General features: G+C 54.1%; 6 protein-coding genes across 6 annotated transcripts; 4 read left to right on the top strand and 2 right to left on the bottom strand.

The window, feature by feature from the left end:
* Positions 1-889: 889 nt before the first annotated feature.
* CH63R_00805 (Twin-arginine translocation pathway signal) lies at positions 890-1,997 on the top strand (the record flags this gene model as incomplete). Its single annotated transcript, XM_018295780.1, has 3 exons — positions 890-1,150; positions 1,261-1,788; positions 1,863-1,997. 3 exons carry the CDS (start codon positions 890-892, stop codon positions 1,995-1,997), a joined length of 924 nt encoding a protein of 307 aa, XP_018164142.1.
* A 556-nt stretch (positions 1,998-2,553) lies between these two features.
* Positions 2,554-4,101, bottom strand: CH63R_00804 (C6 zinc finger protein; the record flags this gene model as incomplete). The annotated part of the gene is made up of 4 exons (XM_018295779.1): positions 2,554-2,640; positions 2,713-3,644; positions 3,684-3,755; positions 4,080-4,101. The coding sequence occupies 4 exons, from the start codon at positions 4,099-4,101 to the stop codon at positions 2,554-2,556; spliced, it is 1,113 nt and encodes a 370-aa protein (XP_018164141.1).
* A 2,112-nt stretch (positions 4,102-6,213) lies between these two features.
* Positions 6,214-8,594, bottom strand: CH63R_00803 (Cyclophilin type peptidyl-prolyl cis-trans isomerase/CLD; the record flags this gene model as incomplete). The annotated part of the gene is made up of 3 exons (XM_018295778.1): positions 6,214-6,351; positions 6,639-8,299; positions 8,531-8,594. 3 exons carry the CDS (start codon positions 8,592-8,594, stop codon positions 6,214-6,216), a joined length of 1,863 nt encoding a protein of 620 aa, XP_018164140.1.
* A 710-nt stretch (positions 8,595-9,304) lies between these two features.
* On the top strand, positions 9,305-10,063 carry CH63R_00802 (Integral membrane protein; the record flags this gene model as incomplete). The annotated part of the gene is made up of 2 exons (XM_018295777.1): positions 9,305-9,834; positions 9,889-10,063. The coding sequence occupies 2 exons, from the start codon at positions 9,305-9,307 to the stop codon at positions 10,061-10,063; spliced, it is 705 nt and encodes a 234-aa protein (XP_018164139.1).
* Positions 10,064-10,808: 745 nt separating this feature from the next.
* Positions 10,809-12,123, top strand: CH63R_00801 (Phospho-2-dehydro-3-deoxyheptonate aldolase; the record flags this gene model as incomplete). The annotated part of the gene is made up of 4 exons (XM_018295776.1): positions 10,809-10,814; positions 10,893-10,950; positions 11,007-11,909; positions 11,963-12,123. The coding sequence occupies 4 exons, from the start codon at positions 10,809-10,811 to the stop codon at positions 12,121-12,123; spliced, it is 1,128 nt and encodes a 375-aa protein (XP_018164138.1).
* Positions 12,124-12,917: 794 nt separating this feature from the next.
* CH63R_00800 (Cytochrome c1) lies at positions 12,918-14,218 on the top strand (the record flags this gene model as incomplete). The annotated part of the gene is made up of 4 exons (XM_018295775.1): positions 12,918-12,983; positions 13,122-13,279; positions 13,417-13,479; positions 13,546-14,218. The coding sequence occupies 4 exons, from the start codon at positions 12,918-12,920 to the stop codon at positions 14,216-14,218; spliced, it is 960 nt and encodes a 319-aa protein (XP_018164137.1).
* Between the last annotated feature and the right edge of the window lie 390 nt (positions 14,219-14,608).

Genomic DNA, 14,608 nt, shown 5'->3' with positions numbered 1-14,608 from the left:
GGTCGACGGGGGCCACCTCTCCCTCCCCGCACACTATAGAGCTCGGAATGCTTATCTTCCGACACGCTTGAACCGGGAACGAGGAAAGCCATCAAGCTAACGTTCGGGGCCAGTTGTCTGCCTCGAGCCGAGACATACTAGATTGGAGGACCTGTCTCCTTCGTGTCGAAAGCATGCCATTTCATCTTGCTGTGGCCTTGAGCCGGTCGAGGAATCATTCTGCACCAGTTTTCGATCAACCCAGGCTCCTGGGGTTCCATCCCTTGCCAGGTATTCTCTAGAGGCCCCCCCCCACCTATTTCTCGTGTCAGGGATTGTTTTCAACTGCAAAATGTGACTAGCACTAAGATGTCTTTCTTGCTAGATGTAAGCAAGCTAGCTAGCCGGCCAGGCGCGGAGGGTTGGGCTCTACTCACATGCCACAATCACGATGCGGCTCCCACCCTCCACGACCTTGCTGCAGTGTGTTTTCAATGACAAGATCATCATCTCCTTTGGGGAATGTTGATGTTCCTCGCATGTGGTGCAATCGCTAGTGGGAATTCATCCCGGCCGCCCTTCGATAGCTCCATGGAATAGGTTCTACCCGAGCCGAGCGAGAGCGGGGGTAGTGAGCGACAGCGGTAAACAGGAGAATGTGAGTTGTCTTTGGACAATTTCATTGCGAACTCTCTCACGAAGGCGTCATGCTGCTGGAGAGACGCTCGCGTTGGGATGCTGTATATATAACGCCCCCCTCTTGGTAGGGTTTCGAAGATGGGAAAGTTGTGGGTATAGCATCATCTCACCACCCTCCAGTCTTTTCTAATCAGATACTCTCCCAACTATTCTCGTACATCATTTACACCGTTAAGCAAGCCCAATACTAACAAACCGACCATAATTGAAAATGCGCACCGCATCGATCATCCTCGCGGCGGCCTCCGCCGCCTCCGTTCTCGGCGCCCCCCTCGAGAAGAGGGCCAACTATGACCCCCTTCCCGGAGGTGACTCCACGATCTTGAACTACGCGCTCGCTCTGGAGTACCTCGAGAGGGCCTTCTACGGAGAGGGTCTCAAGAACTACACCGAGGCCGAGTTCTGCGAGTACGCAGGCGAGGTCGGTGAGAAGTTCTACAAGAACCTGAGGATCATCTATGAGGATGAGAAGGTAAGTCAATAACAGTCCCTTTTCCCCAAGCACATCGACGTCCTGGCTGCGTTCTGTGCCTCGTGTCTTACTGTAGAGCGGAACTGGGAAACTAAACGCACAACCCACAGACGCATGTCGACTACATCCAGAAGGCTCTCGGCGCCTCCGCCATAGCCGAGCCGTCCTTCAGCTTCCCCGTCACCGACGCCGAGTCCTTCCTCGCTCTCGCCAGCATCCTCGAGGGCGTCGGCGTGTCCGCCTACCTCGGCGCTGCGGGCGTCATCGCTGACAAGACCTACGTCCCCGTCGCCGGCTCCATCTTGACCGTCGAGGCCCGCCACTCCTCCTACATCCGCGCCGCCCTGGGCCAGAAGCCCTTCCCCGCCCCCTTCGACACCCCCCTCAACTTCAACCAGGTCTTCTCCCTCGCTGCCCAGTTCATCACGGGATTCGCCCCGGGCACCCCTGACCTCCCGTTCAAGGCCTTCCCCGAGCTCGTCGCCGGTCCCACCCGAAACTCCGAAGGCGCCGTTTTCGAGGGCGCCTACAAGGCCGCAGTCGACGCGAAGACCGTCCCCGCCGACGCCGAGGTCTACGCCGTCTTCTTCTCGGGCCTGGACATCTACTACAGCGAGGTCGTCGTCAGCGGCGAGGACGTAAGTGCTCCCTCCCCTCGTCCCCCTTTGGATAAGTTTTACTTGCTGTTCAACGCTGACCTTGTTTTCCATAGTACGTCGTCCCTGAGATCCCCGAAGGCCCCAAGGGTCAGGTCTACGTCGTCCTCAGCACCGCCAACGGCAAGGACGCCAAGGTCTCTGACGAGAACACCGTTGCTGGTGTCGGCATTCTCGAGATCGACTGGTAGTCGGTCCATCACCCTCTACCTTGGCGAGATATGATCAAGGGCCGCAGGTTGTAGCTCAAGGGCACTTTTACGAATATTTGATACGCTTGTTTCTTATATCAATTATTTTTTTTGTCTTCTCTGTACTTATTCATACCATAGCCCCGCCAAAGGAGTCAATATTTAATGCAGAGTTTGGCCATCACCGCGCTGTTGCTGTCCTGGCCTTTACAGCCTTTTCACATTTGCCTTCTTCTCGGGGAATGTTTGGGCAAACCTTGAGGCGTTTAGGCTGATGAGAAGCCCCCAAATGCTTGAGGAGGCTAAAAAAAACCATATGAATGCTACGTCAAACCCTTGCGACAATTGCTCGAGTGTCTCCACTCGCCGTATGAGTACGCGTAGACAGAAGCCGATCATAAGTCATAACGAGCGTTCAGAATGCCCCTGTATCATGATGTGCCCTAATGGTGCCCATCTCGGTCCGGCCCCAAGAATGCCACCCGAACGCCGCCTCAACTGACCGAAATCGCAAATGCCCCTAGAAGCAGCTTGGGTCTCTCTGTGCATTCTGTGTTCAGCCTACAAACTCCGTGCACAGTAGAGGCTCCCACGCTTGCCCCGATACCCAGACATGTTCCATCAGCTCCCTCGCCTTGTGTACCTACACTGCAACGTCAGCTTGGAAGCCTGACAACAGACCGCGGAGAAGAGGGGGGACGAGGGTGACACTCACCTGCGTCATGCCGTTGCTCTCCACGCTCCTGAACCTCTCTAATATCTTGCCCCGCTGGCCCTCGTCCAGGGCATTGCACCCGGCCGTGAACATCGGGAATAAGAACCCCGTCTCCGCGGACCCGCCGGGCCGGATGCACTCCAGGCACGCGACGATCCTCTTCACCGGGCCCTGGACGCCCTCGTGCCCCGGTGGCTTTCCGAGAACGCGCCTGCGCAGGTGGACGAGCCCGGCCCAGTGGAAGGCCTCGTTCATGAGCACCATCTCCTGCCGGTCCTTGCCCTCGACGCTTTGGATGTGTTTGCACAGCGGTGACGGCTGCGACATGCTGTCCATCAGCTCCTGCTCGAGCTGGTGCGCCCGTTGCACAAAGACCGGGCCTGGCGTCCAGGCGGACGGCGGGGGTCCGCCCGGGCCGAGCCGTTGCTCGTCGCAGACACGGGCCAGCTCAGCGATCTGCGCCAGGATCTGGACGCATCGAGTCGTGAACCCCATGATGCAGTCGATTTCGTACATTTCGTCACCAGTGTCGTGGGTTATGTACTCGAGCAGCCGGAACCTTGACGAGGGCTCGTCGGGCATTCCGCCGCTCAGACTCCCCAGTACGTCCAGGTAAGCGAACCAGCTCCACAAGAATGCGCAGATGCGGTCCTCTTCCAACCCACGCGCTGTCTTGCGCAGGTCGGCCAGCCGCCTCCACATCAGGTCCCGGGCTAGGTTGAGGTGTCGCTGCCAGGGGATGTCGTAGCCGAACGCCGTCGGGGAGATGATCTCGAGCGAGGCCAGCATGACGGCCGTCGCCAGACTTGTGTTTGAGATGATCTGCTCCCTGTCGCCGAGAGCTTGTCGGAGCACCGGGAAGATGTCTTGGACCCAGAGGGCGATCCTCATCTGCGGCTCCTTTTGGCCCAGAAGCCTGGCTCGATGGGCAGCTGCGGCAGTTCGTCAGAGGAGACAAGGGGAGGCGGTACGGAATGACTTGCCTGAGTATGCGAGGAGCAAGCTGAGCAGGTGATCGTTTCTGGCTGCCATCTGTGGCAGAACTGTACGAAAAGGGTTGGATTTAGGGTCGTCGTAAGGAACCAACACTAACACAGATCAGTTGGCTCGTTCCATGCTCAGTACCTCGAGATCATGCACACCTTTCGCTGTGTGATTTAGAAAGTGATGCTGCCGCTCGAGGTTACTTTCACGACAGTCAGGTACTTATCACACGTGCTTACGAAGTACTGTTTCGCAACGTTGGTAAGCAAGCACTATTGCATCAAGATGACTGGGGACTTTGTACTGACCAAAAGATTCATAGGATTATCACGAAGCCTTGTGACTGTTAGCCGAGAACCAAGTGCAAGATGATAGGGACTCACTTGGGCGGCAGCGGGTGAACATTGCGTGGTATCCATATTGGCACCGGCTGTTTATAGTATCCGTCTCGCACAGAGGCGCTGTGTATGAATTCGAAACGCCATGAGGCCTCTCTGTACATGCCATTGGAAATGGCAGTATCGCATGGACTGTACGTTGCCATCTGAGAGATGGCCCCGGAGTCATCGTTCTGGTCAATATCAGTATCCCGGATACCATGATCATACCCGTAAAACAATCCTTCATCTGGCGCTCCGGTAGTAATAGCTGAGCCAAAGGGCGGGCCCAAAGACGATGGAGTGTTCCTGCTACGACCGTGAGATGCATTCGGCGAACCCGACAACAAGTAGTTTACCGATAGTCGACTGCTCTCTGGAGACGCTGGTGAAGGCAAGCTCAGAATTGGTGACATAGTGTCATCCTCATACCTAAACCCCAATGATACTGGCGTCAACGGGAAACCGGCGGATATGGACCCAGTGCCGGAGCGAAGACGAGACACCGGAGGACTAGTCCCCGTCAATGACGTCGGGGAAGAGACGAGACCATGCTGGCGAAGCCCCTCAGAGTCACTTGATCCAGTCAGCGACTTGGCCCTTTTGTGCGATCTCTGCAATGTACTGGTGACTTCTGGAACGATTCGATGGGGGCCCGGTGCAGTGGTGACGGCATGTTCGGGAAAAATGGGAGATGTTGCAAGCATCTGCGCCCGACTATGCCATGTCGTACCAAAACAAGAGTTGCCTGACTGGTTAGGGCCATCACCAATAGATCCGAGAGGCTCCAGCTTTCTTTTGCCAGGTTTGATACTCTCTGGGCTGGTTTGAGCACGCCTGATTGTAGACTTGGGGTGGATTTGGGGTACGGAGTTACTGATGGAAAACGTATGGCTGATTGAAGATTGTTGGGGCTCAAGAGGCACTTCCGGCAGCTGAGCAGTCTCTGTTGCCGGTCCGAAGGAGAGGGATCTTTTCGTTCGACGGCCCTCCCAGTTCAGACGCACGCTATAGTCGCAAGTCTCTCCTGTCTTTTGGCAGCTGGTCTCACGGGTTAGTTTTGCTTTTTTTCAAGGTTCCAAGATCGGAGAGCGCTAGTTTTCTGGGGATTTCTTATTAACGGGAACAGATATATCTCCGAGCATACTCCTCTGTCATGAGATACTGTTCAGAGCATTCTTGCCCTGAGAATGGTATCAAAACAAGTGGCGAAAGGAATGTATGCGGAGGGACAACCGTAATAAAAAGACATGACAAGCACCGCTAGGGGTTTACATCTGACTTCGAAGCCCGCAATCTCAGAGAATTGGAAGAACATTGACAAACTCACTTGGTACAAGTCGGATGTTCCTCACCACACTTCACCTTTCGTGCTTTGCACGGCCTACGGGCAAGTAAGTGAGTGTTACCAGAGATATCCAGGACGCTCCACTTGAGATGGCACTCACCAACATCCATTTCGACTTCGGCGTTTTGGCTCTGGCGCCCCTGGCTTCTTTGGGCGTGGCATACTGAGACCAAAGACGTCAATTCCCCCGGGACGAGAAACCGGGGAGCCGAATTGAGGAGCGCGGGGTTAAAGGCGGATGTATGATTGGTTATTTCATGTTACGCGAACATGCAGCGGATGTATGAAAAGGAAGCCGTCTGTCTGTCTGTTTCCACGCAAGCTCCGTCCGGAAAAGGGTCGAGAGGCCGTCCTCACTATCTACGTTGCCCGTAAGAGACCTACGGGAGTTTGGGCGGAGCAACAACGTCGTGTCGATCTGTGAACCGCGTCACGAAGACCGAGTTGCGCCCCGAACGACTTCTTAAGTACGAGGGACATTGACCGGTGAAATCAGGCCCGAATTGGGTTGCGGCAATGCAGGCCGATTGCGGATGGTCAGCAGCCTAAAGGCGGTCTCTTGCGTCCACGTGAGCAAACGACAGCCTCACCCAGTTGGATGGACTCGATTCGCTCTGCGGCTGCATCGTGAAGCCCATTTGACCGTGTGCTGTTTCGTCAGGCTTGCGGGGATGGTGCATTGCTGTATTGCTTTTTTTCATCACAACAATCCTTGCGTGGGGGCGTACCAGCACAGTTTTGATACCGTTTTATTTCCTAAGGATCCCACAGATGAGCCTGCTCACTTGGTGGCTATACTATATCGATGTTGAGGATTTTGATGTCTTCCTCTGGCTTCTCTTTGTACGTCCGTACGTTCTCGATTTTGTGGATGATGTCCAGCCCCTGAGTCGCACGCCCGAAGATGGTGTGCTTTCCGTCCAGCCACGGCTGCACCAACAGCTGTCAGTAAGAGTCTGGATCAAAATAATGTAAAAAAAACCACGGCACAAGTTGTCATCCTGTTCGCTTTGGATAATAGCTCGTTCTTCAATACGCCAACAGAGACAATATCGACGGAGGGCTAGGGGGAAGTGGAAGGGGGGAGAGGGCCATCCAGAAGAAGCAGCAGGACTAAGTAGAAGCTGAAGGCTAGGCGAGAAACAGAGTCGCCCTCTTTTGTTTCTGGTCGCATGGGCTTTTTGGTCACTCGTGTAGGGGAAGATGCTTGCACTCACCGTCTTTTCTGTAGTGATAAAGAACTGACTCCCATTGGTGTTTGGGCCTGCATTAGCCATGCTGACGGTGTATGGCTTGTCGTGCTTCAGACTACTGAACTCATCCGCGAACTCCTTGCCCCATATACTTTCGCCACCGGTGCCGTCGCCAAGAGGATCTCCACCCTGGATCATGAACTTGCGAATTACACGATGGAAGATTGTGTTATTGTAGTAGCCCTTCTTCGAATGCGTGACGAAGTTCTCGACAGCCTTGGGAGCAGCATCGGGAAACAGGCGGATGTGGATGTCGCCATAGCTCGTGTGGATGACTGCTGCAGTTCCTGTTTCGATCTTCTTGGCCTCTGCAGCCTTCTTCTGGCCAAGAATTGTAGGCTTCTCGTTCTGTACATCTCTTACTGATTTGGATATGTCTTCATCATTGGTGAACATGTAAAATCGCTGCTTGTTCACTCCCGTCGCAATCAGAATAGGGTCCCTCGACTCGGACTCCTGGAGCAGAGGGTTGGCAGAGGCACCCATCTCCACGGTGGTGATGCCTTTCTTCTGCGGCTGACCTTGATAGATCGCCAGGTTGACCGCTCGGAAGTTTTCATCTTTGCCATACACCCTGACGATCTGGTTGGTGTAGGTGTTGAGCACTTTGACGCCGACGATTGAGCCATAGATGATAAAGTTGCCAGATTCGTCGAAGATGACGTTGGCCTTGTTTTTGTACGCCGCCGAGTCGATCTCCCGTTCGACTGCGAAACGTCGCCCAAATTCGACGGTTTCTAATTTTTGAAGAACGGAACCGGCTTGTTGCATCTCCTCGATGACCTGTAGCGACTCGTCATATGTCCGGTACAGTTTGCCGGACGCGAAGTCGAAGATTCGGATTTTCCTGTCTGGCTGGGAGAATGTTACGAATTGCTTCCCTGTAGGCGAAATGGTGATTGACGTCGGAATCGACTTTGCCTTTTTGAACTCAAACAGGTTTGTGGAGGCCTTGAACTCGAAGACATTATCCGGCTTCTCGTAGTCGCCGCTCGGCCGCCAGTACTCCAGCATACCTTTATCGTCCGCAGATAGCACACAATCGTATAGGCTGTTGAATACCATGATAGACACTGGGCTTCTATGCAGTGACTTGATACTGTGTATAGGGTCTTGCCTCTCTCCTCGACCGTCGAAAATATGTATGTTGGAGTTGGTGTCTTCGGACACCGCAAGCAAAGGAAGAGAAGCCCCTCTGTTGTGAACCCAACACACGCACCGAGGCACAAATTTCAGCTTGAGCATGGCCAGGAGATCGAAGGTGATGACGTCGAAGATCTTGACGGTCTCGTCTGTACCAGCGGTCGCGAAGCTCCTTCCGTCTTGACTGACCGAGACTGATCGGATCTCGTCCGCATGCGCCTTGAATTCCTTGACAAACTCGATTCCCTGCGCCACTTTCTTCCAAAACTTGACGACGCCGTCGATGGAGGATGTGATGATGAAATCTGTGAGTGGCGTGACAGTCACGAAGGCAAGTTGCTCCTTGTGCATCAGGGACTTTGAATATCGGGTCGATTTGGGAAGTGCGGCAACATATAGTTTCTCGTAGGGGAGGACCCGGCGCTTCTTCTTCGGGGCTTCTGAGGGCAGCTGAGGACCCATGTCGTCGTCCGAAGAGCTGTCTATTCACTTCGTCAGCATTTCTCATTCACGTTGTTCTACTGCTTGCTGTCGCCGCCGCTGCCCCTGGTCGCTGGTACCGTCGTCGCTGATGCCGACGATCCCAGTAACCTGCTGACGTATCGCAACCACTATTCATAGAAACAGTGATCGTTTAGCACGACCAGCGATGCGGCCGAAGCGAAACAAAGAGCAGACGGCACATCCTGTGATCTTCCACTCTGGGTACATACCGTCATCTTGGGCAGCGAAGGCCTCATGGGACCTCTTGTTCCCCTTGGAGTCCTCATCGGCCATTGTTACGCTGTGATTAAGCACGAAAAGAGCACGGTGTCGGCGAAAGGTAATTTTGATCCGGCGCACTTCTTCGGGTTGCAACTGTAAGGCTGAAATTTCCCCAGCTCGAAGCTCGCGAGGAAGCTTTCATCGTGACCAATCAGGTAAAGCATTGGATGCACCAGACAGCCTCGTTGTAGGACCCATATTTTGTATCTGCTTATCTACAGGCTTATCTTAGCGTCTGGTAGCTCCCATGGCGACAGGGTCTTCCAAGCTTGCTGAGGGGCATTTGCGTGGATCTTGTGAAATCACACCCAAGGAGGTGGACCGCGCCGCTGGGATCCATCAGTGACCTCATGACGAAGTCTTCCGATGCCAACGGACAATTGCAAGTTGCCGCGGCCCCGTCAGCCTGACGATGCATCAATGCTGCCTTGATTGGCCGCTGTGAACGTCCTCGGGACTAGTTACAAATAAAAAGCTTTATGGCTTCTCCCCCCTCTTCGCAAAGTTCGTCTCAGTGTAACCAAAAAGGCCAGTCCGTTCCATTTCTTAGAGACATTTTCTCCCTTAACAGCTCATTTCCCTTAACAGCTCATTTCCCTTTGCGCCCCCCGTCTAATCGCGAAAACTGTCATCTCATCATCCCTTATCACAACAACTTGATCCTCAAGCACATCGCAACTTCGGATCGCACAAGACTCTTGTCACCTTAGCTCAGAACCAAAATGGCCAAACATCACCTGCAACGGCTGGAATCGCCGTCTCGTTCAGTCTCCTTGGTGCTGCACATTGCCGGCATCCTCTCGTTTCTTGCTTCGTTCAACTTCTTGAGCGGGCTCACTCATGACATCTCCATGGGCTTCGGAGGGAACTACCAGCACCTCACCAACATCGGTTTGATTTTGTCCTTTGTGACGTTCGCAACAGGGTTGCTGGCCGACATCACGTTGAACCCTTCGCTATTTGCTATCAAGAACGCTTTGTCAATCACGGCGGCACCGTTGGAAGTACTCATCAGCATCCTGTACTGGGGAATTCGGTCCATCGACAAGCGGCTGTTGATACCGGAAGGGTTCGAGCTCCATTGGTTGCCAGACGTCGGTTTTCATCTGGTCCCAGCTGTCGTCCTATCTCTCGACCTCATCCTGTTCAGCCCACCATGGACGATTCGTGCGTACTCAGCCATGTCAATCAGCATGATTTTTGCCTTCTTGTACTGGGGCTGGGTTGAGTTGTGCTTCAGTAAGAACGGATGGTAAGTGGCTCCGCATTGCGACAGTTGCATTCTCAGTCCGCTGACAGGTCGCAGGTACCCCTATCCTATTTTTGACGTCCTCAACACTGTACAGCGAGTTGGATTGTTCACGTTCTCTGCGGCATTGATGACGGCTAGCACGAGCCTCCTGAAATGGGTGTATGGAAGATTCAATGGCTACGAACAGATGGAGAAGGACGCTTATAAGCCTCTGAAAAAGACGCTCTAGGTAGAGCGGTCTTCAATGCGGGTACGAAAAGGTCATTGGACGAATGAATGATTTTAGAGTATCGCCGACATCGGTAGCATCAGGCGTAGGACGACTAGGTAGAGTAGATTGAATATGGCTAGACGTGCTATGATTTGATTCTTAGACTAGAAGGCGCCTCGAGGATGGTCAGTGTGACATGTGCTTGTGTTCATCAGCCCCAATTGGATGGATGGATGCGAGAGGTGTGAACAATTCAAGTCGATATTGCATCGAATGCACTTTGCTCCGGCCACCCGCCGCCTGCAAGTGCCCGGTCTTCGGGGCTTTCACAGGGCGGTGAGACCCAGTTTGTGGCGCCACTCCGGGCGGCTGGACATGTCCACTGGGGGGACGTCACAGGCAGAGCCAGAAGGGTGCAGCAAGGATGCCCCTCACTGATGGGCGTGGCGAGTTGCATTGGTCGACACTTTTTTTCACCCTGGGCCGTCTTCGGCGGGGTACTAACTGTTGTGTGCTGCCGGGGTGGCACTGGGCAGGGACGAATGAGTCTTCGCTCATTGGATTGCTCAGGCACAAACAGTCATACTCTCGGCCTTCGAAGCTGCCCTCGTCGCAAGATCCTACAAAGAACAAGAGAAAAAGTCTAATCAGACAATTGCAATATTTCCCTGTCAGTTGCTTGAGTCTTTCTTTTCCGGACAAAGCCTCACGCCATAACCCTCTTTTCAATTGCGTTTCTGGGTTATTTTCCGTCGCAGCCATCATGTCTGTAAGTGATCTCTCGCTCATCCCCCTAACCCCGTCCCTCGCCCACGCTCGAGTACGTCTGACTCACCCGTCACCATAGAGCTTCTTCATCGAGAACAAGAATGTTGGCAACAAGGCCGAGAGTGAAGATTGGCGAAGTAAGAACCAGTTTAGACCTTTCCACGCACTATCCAAGGGCTAATTGGTTCTCTAGTTCGCGGCTACAATCCTCTGACTCCTCCCGACCTGCTTCAGCACGAAATCGCACAAACTGCCAAGTCGAAGCAGACCGTGATCGAGGGCCGCGAGGAGGCCGTCGCCATTGTCAACGGTACCGACGAGAAGCAAAGACTCTTGGTCATTATTGGTCCTTGCTCGATTCACGACCCCAAGGCCGCCCTCGAGTACTGCGACTTGCTGCTGCAAGCTAAGGAGAAGCACAAGGATGAGCTGCTCATTGTCATGCGCTCCTACCTGGAGAAGCCACGCACAACAGTGGGATGGAAGGGACTGATCAACGACCCGGATATCGACAACAGCTTCAAGATTAACAAGGGCCTGCGCCTGTCAAGACAGCTCTTCGTCGACCTTACCGACAAGGGCATGCCCATTGCCAGCGAGATGCTCGATACCATCTCGCCTCAGTTCCTTGCCGATTTGCTGTCCGTTGGCGCGGTCGGTGCGAGAACCACCGAGAGTCAGCTTCACCGAGAGCTGGCCAGCGGTCTCAGTTTCCCTGTTGGTTTCAAGAACGGTACCGACGGCTCCCTCGGGGTCTCCATTGACGCCATCGGCGCTGTCAGACACCCTCATCACTTCCTCTCCGTCACCAAGCCTGGTGTTGTTGCCATCGTTGGCACCGTGGGCAATGAGGACTGTTTCACCATTCTGAGAGGTGGTACTCGGGGCACCAACTACGATGCCAAGAGCATTGCAGAGGCGAAGGCTGCATTGGAGAAGGCCGGCCTGCCCCAGAGACTCATGGTTGATTGCAGCCATGGCAACTCGCTCAAGAACCACAAGAACCAGCCCAAGGTTGCCGCTGACCTCGCTGGCCAGATCGCCGGCGGCGAAGCTGCCATCATGGGTGTCATGATTGAAAGCAATATCAACGAGGGTCAGTATTGTCCGAATTGTTTCGTCCGGTCGCAGGTGCTAACCCATCAGCAGGTAACCAGAAGGTACCCAAGGAGGGCAAGGAGGGTTTGAAATATGGTGTCAGTATCACGGATGCATGCATCCACTGGGACGACACCGTTGCCGTTCTGGACCAACTTGCCGACGCAATCAAGCAGCGCCGGGAGGTCCTCGGCAGGAATGGCCAAGCTTAAAGAGCTCGTCGCCGAGTGCCTTTCTTTTTTTCCCGCGACAACGTTGGAGGTTGCATCGATGCAAAGTAAATGACCACCAAATAGGGGAAAGTTTGCGTGCATATACCAATGGCCTAGCAGTCGTTGCAGGCAGTTACATAGAGTCTCGGCGAGGCTCGGTGAAGGTAAAAAGTTCTGTAGTTGACGATAAAAATTGAATTCCTTTGATACCCCAACGTTCAAATTCCCTGATTCTTTTCTGAATGAGGGGGTAAATAAGGGAACTGATATGAGCAAAGTTTAGGAAGTGGTTCTTCCTCTGGCGATGGCACGTTGGAACCTCTTCTGCGCGCATGTGTGCCGATTGCATGAAATATCGTGAAAATGAATAATTGTTCGTCCAGTGTCGTGTTATAATGCAGGCAGTGGTAGTGGTGGTGATCGTCGCAGCTGCATCTACGTCAGGCCAATCAAGCGGAGCATATTTCTCAGTCCGAGCATGACGAAGGAGACAGCTGTTGGACGAGACGGGCGATTCGGAAACACTTGTGCTCAATTGACTGCGACCGGGCAACTACGGGTAAGAGGAAGGAAGCGAAAAGCGGCCGGAACGGAAGATGTCATTGACCGTCTCCATTAGCCAATCAGAAGCGTGCCATACCTAAGGCAATCGAAAACTGCCTCAAGCGATTTTCTCCTGCCTCGACCACTGTACCTACCTTAGAAACGACCTCCGCCACGAGAGGACCAACCACCAATTGCCCCATCGTTTTGTTCGCGGCTGTCTCTGTAGCTGCGGATACGGTTCGCCCATCATGTTGGCAAGGTCCTGCTTGCGCTCGGCGCGCACATTCACAAATGGCGCCGTCACGATTTCCAAGGTACGCAGATGAGCTGATCACGAGTTCAACCTCCCGAAGCAACCCGACCTACCGCCATTCGACACGCCGGAGCCGCTTCAATGGCCATCGACAGATATCAATGAGAACGGAGCAAAACACTGACGATGATTGACGTAGCGTGCGGCCTCTACTTCCAGCGGCGCTGGTGCCGAAGCTTCCCCGTCCCGACTGAACCTCGCCGCCATCACGTCGACGTCCCTCGCCCTGGGTTCCATGGCCTGGTACTACCACCTCTACGGACCTTCCGCGAACGCCGCGGCGCCTGCTGAAGAGGGGTGAGTTACCCTATTGCCCGAACAATGTTGCTACGGAATAGTCATTCGAGTCTCGGAATCCCTTGGATTGAGGCATAATCCGCGAACAATGCCGAGCAACAAGCAACAAAGGAATACAGCTAAATTATCATCTCCAGTCTGCACCCTACCAACTACCCCTGGGTCCACGAGCAGTGGTTCAAGACTTTCGACCACCAGGCGTAAGGAAACATCCAACTCTATTTTCTGGCCACCTGGTCCACATGACGCTTACATTTTACCCATAGTCTCCGCCGTGGTTTCCAGGTCTACCGTGAGGTCTGCGCCTCCTGCCATTCCCTCAGCCGTGTTCCCTACCGAACCCTCGTCGGTTCCATCTTGACTGTCGACGAGGCCAAGGCGTTGGCCGAGGAGAACGAGTACCCCGGTGAGCCCAACGAGCAGGGCGATATCGAGATGCGCCCCGGCAAGCTTTCCGACTACATCCCCGACCCCTACAAGAACGAGGAGGCCGCCCGCTTCGCCAACAACGGTGCCCTCCCTCCCGATTTGAGCTTGATCATCAAGGCCCGCCACGGCGGCTGCAACTACATCTTCAGCCTGTTGACCGGTTACCCCGAGGAGCCCCCGGCCGGCGCCGTCGTCGCCCCCGGCATGAACTTCAACCCCTACTTCCCCGGTACCGGTATTGCCATGGCCCGTGTCCTCTACGACGACCTCGTCGAGTACGAGGACGGCACCCCCGCGTCGACCTCCCAGATGGCCAAGGACGTTGTCGAGTTCCTCAACTGGGCCGCTGAGCCCGAGATGGACGACCGTAAGCGCATGGGTATGAAGGTTCTCGTCGTTTCAGCCTCCCTCTGGGCTCTTAGCGTCTGGGTCAAGAAGTACAAGTGGGCCTGGCTCAAGTCGAGAAAGCTCGCCTACGACCCTCCCAAGGAGACGAAGGTTCGCCACTAAGTCATCATGGCAACATTTCGGTTGTCTCTATGTATGTTATACTAGGCTCTCTAAAACAGCTCCTTTGTTGGTGGAGGCGGCAGAGACGAGATTCATCGTTGGGAGCAAACTGGGGAGCGATAGAGTGTAAATCAGATGGTCCTTTTTCAATACCTGACTCCTTGATAATGACTAGTCTTCTTTGTTGTTCTATGTATTTGATAAGTACTATAATGATCAACGTGACTGCGAAGTTCGGAATTGAAGAAAGCTGCCTTCCGAGCTTATGGCCAAGCGAGTCATACATAGTAGAACCTTCTGCGCATTGTTTGGATTGTGGTCATCGAATGTCTAGGCCTCGCCGCACACCAGAAAAGTGGCAGGCTTAAGTGCCTCAAGCCATCAACAAAG

The sequence above is a fragment of the Colletotrichum higginsianum genome, chromosome 1 (assembly GCF_001672515.1).
Source record: "Colletotrichum higginsianum IMI 349063 chromosome 1, whole genome shotgun sequence".
In the NCBI taxonomy this organism is placed as follows: Eukaryota; Fungi; Ascomycota; class Sordariomycetes; order Glomerellales; family Glomerellaceae; genus Colletotrichum; species Colletotrichum higginsianum.
The sequence above is the reverse complement of the archived record's forward strand: the minus strand, read 5'-3'. Positions and strand labels throughout refer to the sequence as shown.